This window comes from Capsicum annuum, chromosome 10, assembly GCF_002878395.1.
Source record: "Capsicum annuum cultivar UCD-10X-F1 chromosome 10, UCD10Xv1.1, whole genome shotgun sequence".
In the NCBI taxonomy this organism is placed as follows: Eukaryota; Viridiplantae; Streptophyta; class Magnoliopsida; order Solanales; family Solanaceae; genus Capsicum; species Capsicum annuum.
Window position 1 is genome coordinate 208,127,299 of NC_061120.1, and position 7,770 is coordinate 208,135,068.

General features: G+C 36.9%; 1 protein-coding gene across 1 annotated transcript; it reads right to left on the reverse strand.

Annotated features, from left to right (window-relative positions):
- Window positions 1-1,055: 1,055 nt before the first annotated feature.
- Window positions 1,056-7,218, reverse strand: LOC107843642 (ribosome production factor 2 homolog). The gene is made up of 7 exons (XM_016687985.2): window positions 7,073-7,218; window positions 6,901-6,975; window positions 3,126-3,329; window positions 2,064-2,309; window positions 1,735-1,977; window positions 1,583-1,648; window positions 1,056-1,499 (listed from the first exon to the last, which is right to left on the reverse strand). The coding sequence occupies exons 2-7, from the start codon at window positions 6,967-6,969 to the stop codon at window positions 1,371-1,373; spliced, it is 957 nt and encodes a 318-aa protein (XP_016543471.1). The 5' UTR covers window positions 6,970-6,975; window positions 7,073-7,218; the 3' UTR covers window positions 1,056-1,370.
- Between the last annotated feature and the right edge of the window lie 552 nt (window positions 7,219-7,770).

The window sequence follows — 7,770 nt, forward strand, 5'->3', positions numbered from 1 at the left end:
ACTTTCATTGCACCCCAAAATATAAATATATTGTTATATTCAAAATTCACGATAGACAGTTCAAAACAACATACAATTTCTTCAAAACAACTTCATGACATATACTTTTCAAACAATTTCAAACCCTTTCTTTAGAAATATGATTGAGGATCTTTAATGTAATAAAAACAATAGAAAAATTATGCCCATGATGTTTAGAGAAGTCCCACATACCTTAGATTATAAGATTTGAAAAATGGAACCCAAATCTTGATCCGTTTCTTGAAATCTTGAACTTAAGGATAGATTCTTGATTTCTTGTTCTTGGAGGAAAACCTAGTTTGATCTTATTTTTGAGAGTGAAAAGAGGATCTTGATGTTGTAAAACTGATAATAGTTGAGTAAATAACGTTTAGGGTGTTATTTAATTAGTGTGAGAGGTTTTTGGGAAGGAAAAGTACCAAAATACCCTGCTAAAAACGTACTTTTTGCACGATTCGGCCTCGACTGATACCTCTCTAGAAAACGAGCATAACTTTTTACCCCGATATCGGATTAAGGCGAAATTGGTGGCGTTGGAAAGAGGACTCAAAGACCTTTCATTTGATATATAGTAGGCCCTCTAATTCGTTATATACAAAAAGTTATGGAGTTGACCCAAGTTTAGACGCTCACTAAAACTCAATCAATAGGAAAACTTTCAACTCATCCTTGAGTTAGGAGATTTTGTGACCTCAATTCATAGTCAAAGGCATTCAAACACTATATGATTGATCATCACACATATATTAACAAAGAATCATTGGGTTCGGATCTATACATGTAGAAAAGACGGTTCAAACTTTAGCCCGAAAGGGCGGAGTGTTACAACCCCTCATCTAAAGGGGCGCCAAACTGTGCTCTGATGGAGCACTCTGCAAGGACAACTACGCTTAGAAATTTTATTAGCTTGAAGAAAATAAGGTTTGATTGGCATAGACCAAAGTATTCCTAGATTTCAGACGTGGTTGAACTAAAAAGCTAGCCTCTCAAGTAAATTGAACTAAATAGCTGAGTAGGAATTTGCAGTACTTGTGTTTCCAAATAAGAAAAATCATGTAATAAATTGCATCAAGCATAAACTAAAAATAACAGTGACAAAATGACAGGTCAGAATGCCCGCAGATTAGATTTTAACAATCACCCGGCTCGATTTTCACACAAGGCTGCGTTTAGACTATTACTTTGAACTATTAGATCCGAAAACTTGCTGTGATCATTCATTTAATGAGGGTTAGAGCCAAATATGTTGCACCTCTATCATATAAGCAAAGGCAGACAGAACAAAATTGATTTGATCCAGCAGGAGAGAAACCCCTAAAGCATCACACAGCAGAAGGGTCGAATAAAAATCACTCAGAATCCAAATCCAGCTTCTGCTTCTTTTCCTCGGGTAGTTCTGTTGTTCCGTGTTTCAACTTAGCTTCTCGACGCTCCCTTTTAACTCCTTTTGCTTTGTGAGGCAGTGCCACACTTCCAACCTACACAAGGTATAATTCTTCACTGGTGAGAAAAGGCATCAAATTTTATAAAAAGAAAACTCGACAAGGTAATGTCTTCTTACCTTCTGATCAGGAATGTATATCTTCCCAAGCTTTCCTAGAATAGCATCTTTGACAACATTTTTCTCCTAAAAATGACCGTTAACATCAGTATCACACCATTCCTGTTTTTTTTTTTAAAAAAAAAAGATTTGATAAAGTAACTAAGCCAAACCTTCTTCTTTGCTTTTTCAAGAGAAGTCTTCATAGATTCTTTCCTTAAACTGTCCTCCGGGAGACGATGTCGCCGAGTTACTAAGTCCATGGATGGTCCAACCTCCACTAATTCTATTCTTGGAATTACTGTACCAGATTTTTTAAGACGTAATGCACAATGCGTGAAGAAAACCCTATTTGGTGACACAGCTGCACATACATATACACGATCTAACCCAGCTAGGTTCAAGTTGGTCACAACCTGCATTAATGAACCCACAAACTTGATGGTACTCCTTCCCAATTCAAAGGAGTAAAGCAGAGAACTTTTTGAGAAAAGGAACAAACCTCGCCATGGAATAAATCAAGCAAAACTTCTTTTAAATGTTTCAACTCTTCAACACTCTCAAATCCTTCTCCGATAAAGGTGAAAAAGGGTTTGGACCCGATTTTAGGAGCCAAATTCTTGTCATATTTGAAAGACTTCATGCTTTTGAACTGCTCCACTCCTACCTCTACAAGATCGTAAATGTGGTGATCATAGGTTCGCCCAATAACAAGATTGTTAGGGCGCTTCTTGGAGTGAGAACCATACTGGAAAACAGCCAGAGAGTGTAATTAGGTACAGAAAACAAAAGGTAGGAAGAAAAAACGAAAAGGTCCTGAAAATAAAAATCAGAAAAAATGATAAAAGGGATATGTTCAACAGTATGTATAAATATAGTCTATTGCTGAATCAAGGTTTTCAACATGGTAACAACTAACTAGAATTCAAAATCCCAGGTTGTCAATGAAATGGGTTGAGAACCACGAGGTCTCGGGTTAAAATCCCAGCAGAGATGAATAACTTTACCTGGTACCTGTTGATGTGGGAGGTGACAGGTATCCCGTGGAATTAGTCAAGGTGTGAGAGAGTTGTCCTAGACACCACGCTTATAAAAAGAAAATTCAAAAGGACTCGTCTCACTTTAAGATCTAAAGTAACAGTTGGTATCACTTATACACATAAAGAGTTGAAATCTGCTATTACTAATAATAATATTAATAAGAGCAATGAGACTTGGAACTGTGCTATCTAGAAGCTGAGACACCGCGTCTAGTAGAAAGCAAAAGCAAGCGATGGTTAAGTAATAAACTAGCAATTTCTAGCACGGAATGTTAAATGTTGGTCTTGACCAAGACTTGCTCATCAAAGAATAAAACTTACAAGAGTAAATGAGTAAAATCATCATAGAAGTGTTATGGAGAAAACTTTATTTTTTTTCCTGATTAACATGGAACAAGTCAGTATAGTCAGGAAGACACAAAAGAAAAAATCCAGATTAGCATGGAACAAGTTTTTACTCAGCACCTTTGTACCCATGAACCTAAAATAAATGCCTCTGAAAGATAAAGCTTCTACTCACTTACCACAAAAAGGCTGCAATCTGTCTTAAGGGAGAAAAACTCGAGAGAAGTCTCGCCTCCGCTCTCAAATGGTCTGATGTTGTCATTCTTCCGGGTATATTTAACAGAATTTTCCCTCTTCAAGTGATAAATTTCAGTCATCACATCATTCAATACTTGGCTTGTTTTAGTACCATGTAGTATCAAAGTCTTCTTCCCAGTTTCAACCTGCCAAAAACAATCGTCCATCATAATCAAAATCCCATCTTTAAAACCCCGCCAGCTTCCACACAGCCAAAAAGGTTAGCACCTAGCACAAAACTACAACAAAAACAACAAACCCAGTGTATTCCCACCTAGTGGGGTCTGGGGAGGGTAAGATGTACGCAGTCCATACCTCTACCTCTAAAGAAGTAGAAAGGCTGTTTCCGATAGACCCCCGGCTCAAGTCACGAGATACCACACAAACTCATAGTAAAGCACAGGACTAGATTAGATTACATAACATAAATGCGGCACCCATAAGTATTAGAAAACAGAGGAAAGCACACAGATTCGTAATAAAACATGGAACACGCCCACCAAGTAAATCCCTACACTAGCGACCCAAACCGGCCCTATTCTTCTGCCCTAATTCGCGTCCTCCATACCTTCCTATCTAGGGTCATGTCCTCGGTGAGCTGTAACTACTCCATGTCCCGCCTAATCACCTCACCCCAGTACTTCTTCGGCCTACCCCTACCCCGCCTAAAACCATCCAACGCTAGCCTCTCACACCTACGAACCGGGGCATCCATGCCCCTCCTCTTCACGTGTCCGAACCATCTCAATCGGGCTTCCCGCATCTTGCACTCCACTGGAGTCACACCAACCTTCTCCCGGATAGTCTCATTCCGAACTCTATCCCCTCTAGTCAGCCCACACATCCAGCGCAACATCCGCATTTCTGCCACCTTCATTTTTTGGATGTGGGAGTTCTTAACTGGCCAACACTCTGCTCCATACAACATGGCCGGACGGACTACCACCCTGTAGAATTTGCCTTTCAGCTTGGGCGGCACCTTCTTATCACACAACACCCCCGACGCGAGCTTCCACTTCATCCATCCCGCCCCAATACGGTGCGAGACATCCTCGTCAATCTCATCGTTACTCTGGATCACGGACCCGAGATACTTAAAACTATCCCTCTTACATACCTCCTGTGATTCCAGCTTCACTACTACCTCATTCTCCCGCCTCACGTCATTAAACTTGCATTCCACATACTCTGTCTTGCTTCTGCTCACCCTGAACCCTTTAGACTCAAGAGTTTGCCTCCACACCTCTAATTTGTCATTCACACCCCCTATTTTAACAATTAAGTTATAGGAGTACCAACGTCAAAGCGAGTTTTTTTTTTTTTTTGAAACTAATTACTTTGTATATTTTTCAGAGTTATTAGTTTTAAAAAAAAAAAAAAAAAAAAAGAAATATATATATATATATATAACTTTGTATATTTCTCAGAAGACATTATTCTATATCTTGAGCCGGGGTCTATCAGAAACAGCCTCTCTACTTCCTTGGAAGTAGCGGTATGGACTACGTACATTTTACCCTCTCCAGACCTCACTTTGTGGGAATACACTAGGACTGTTGTTGTTGTTGTTGTTGATATTTCACAGAAGACAGTACATGTACATGGACTGTACTGAAAAACCATATTTACATCATTTACTTCAATATCCTACTATCTCCTACCTAAACTGAATCTAAAACATCAATTATAGAGATAGTATCATTTGAGTATACTTGATTACACCAAAAACATAGTAACAAAAGCCAGTTAAGCTTAATCTTTTGCATACTACTCTCTACGCTCTCAAAACATCTAGCACTCCTCTCCTACCAAATTGTCCACCAGATATATGCAGGGACAATTCTCCATAAATCTTTGTCCTTTGCCTGCACACCAGCTTCCTCACAGCTCTGTATTGTTTCTGCAATCTTTCCAGGCATAGTCCATGATATACCCCTAAGATTTACGAACATCCTCCATAGTTGTCCAGTGATTTTGCAATGAAGAAAAAGATGTTTAACTGTCTCTGCATTTTCCCCACAAAAAAAACATCTTGGACATAGTGGTATCCCTCTCGAGAATTTTCACTAAAGCGGTTCAAAATATGAAGTAAACACACCAAAAAGCCCAAGAGGTTCAACATCTACTATATATACATAAAAAATAAGTATAACCATGTATAGAAAGTGTAATGTTCCGCCAAATGGGCTTCGGATGAAACCATTGACTAAATCTAGCGCCGCCCCTGAATTGGAATAGTAATGAACTAATGCTAACGTCCAAATTCACTACTCAAAGAGGAAGTGTTTATGATTGCATGCAACAAAATTAACCCAACTATGAGTTGAGGTCAAATTCCAGAGAGAACAATATGTAGGCAATCAGGCTAGTTACGAATTATCACCACTGTTTTTGAAATCCCGCTATAATAATGCCAATAAAAGTCGAAAAGGAGCCCAATCATGGAGCAAACACACACACAAAAAAAAAAAACATCTTTAAAACACCGCCAGCTTCCCACCCAAACAAGAAAAAGGTAAGTACCAGGGGCGGAGCTACCCTTTGCCGAGGGGGTTCATCCGAACCCCTTTGGTGAAAAATTATGTTATATATGCATGGTTAAAATTATATTAGATGTTGAAGCCCCTTCGGTTAGTTCGTATGTTCACTTATGAACCCCCTTAGTGAATATCCTGGCTCCGCCACTGGTGAGTACCTAGCGCGAAAGTAGTGAAACTATTTTATTACATAAGTTACACGAGCACTCCTAATGATGTCCATATACACACTTGAAAGAGAAAGCATTCACAATTGTATGCAATATAATTAACTAACCCAAAAATGAGTCGAGATCGAACCACACAGAGAACAGATATAGGCAATTATGCTATTATTTAAAATAAGTTACATGAGTAAGGGGTCGTTTGGTAGAGTGTATTAAAAACAATAATGCATGCATTAGTCTTGGGTATTAGTAGTATCTTGTTTGGTACATCTTTTTAGCCTATGTATATCTAATGCTTGCATAGCTATACACTCTATTATGTATTGAGGAATGTATTACTAATACCTCAAAATCTATGGTATAAGTAATGCAATGGATCCCTATGCATGTATTGGCATGATTAAAAACACAATTATCCCTCAAAGTCTTTTCCACATCTTTTCCACCATATTTATGAAGGGTATTTTTGTAAACAATTTTTTAAGGAAATTATGCAATTCATGTTATTTTTAATATACCAAACCAAACAATGCATAACAAAAATGCAAGCATAACTAATGCAAGCATTACTAATACACCAGACCATACTTTGCATTATTCTTATACACCCTACCAAACGACCCTTTAATAGTGATAAGGTCCAAAGCCACTCCCCAGAGAGAAATTGTTTACGATTATATGCAATACAATTAACACAACTATCAGTCAAGGTCGAATCCCACAAAGAACAATACGGAGTCAATGAGGCTAGTTACGAATTATCACCATTTTTTGAAATCCTACTATAGTTATGTCAATAAAAATAAAAAAAGGAACCCCATAATGGAGCAAATACGCACAAAAAAAAAAAACATCTTTAGCTCAAAACTAAAGATGCACACAATCAAGCTAATTACAAATTATAACCATTTAAAAAAAAAAAATCACTATAGTAACACCAATAAAAATCGAAAAATGAGCTCCATAATTAATCAAAAAAAAAAAAACAATAATATTCCGTTCAGAAAACTCACCAGTTTCGGAGCACGTTTTTCAAGCTCCCTTCTAATTCTTCCTTTCTGTGGGGTTTTGAATTTCATCATTAATACCTATAACCAAAAAACAAAAATGAAGAACAATTATGTGATTAACAATATGAATTTTCTCATATTTATTCTTTGATAAAAAAAAAAACAATTAACTTACCAACAGAAGGAAGAAAAAATTGATGAAAAAGAGGAAGAAGAAATAATAGATGTAAAGTATTAATTAGGGTTTAAGAAATGCATTCGGAGGTTTTGTGCGGGTTACAATTTGGGCCTAGCCCAAGTATATTGACTATTGGGTTTAGGAAATTACACCTTTTGGATCGTTATTAGTTAGGAAACATTACACAAATCTCATATTTAAGACACCATATTACCTAAAATCCCTTAATATTTTAAAAATTACATAAAATTCCTATTTACATATTTACTGGTGATACATATGCTATAACTTGCACACCCTATTTCATCTCCTCTTTTCACGTCATCTCTCTCTTTCTTATTACGCATCATCTTTTTTTTTTCCCACAAATTACTCCCCTAAAATCTCTCTCATTTCAGTAGATTTTGAGTTAACTTTATTCTTCAATACTTCAACTGATTTCAACCATAATCGTTCATCCTTTAATTTAAAAAATTGACAACTTCTTCAAAGAGGTTAGCTTTTGGTTTATGCTTTAAAAACCTTTTATGTTAATTTATTTTATCTTCAATGGCTAATGAAGATTCACCCTCATTCAGTTTGGGGATTTCACAAATTGAAACACAAAAAGTTGTTCATGATAGTAATCAAATCGTGGATTTTAATCCGGGCAATTTTGATTACACCAAATTAGGTTTTAGTGAAAATCGATCAAA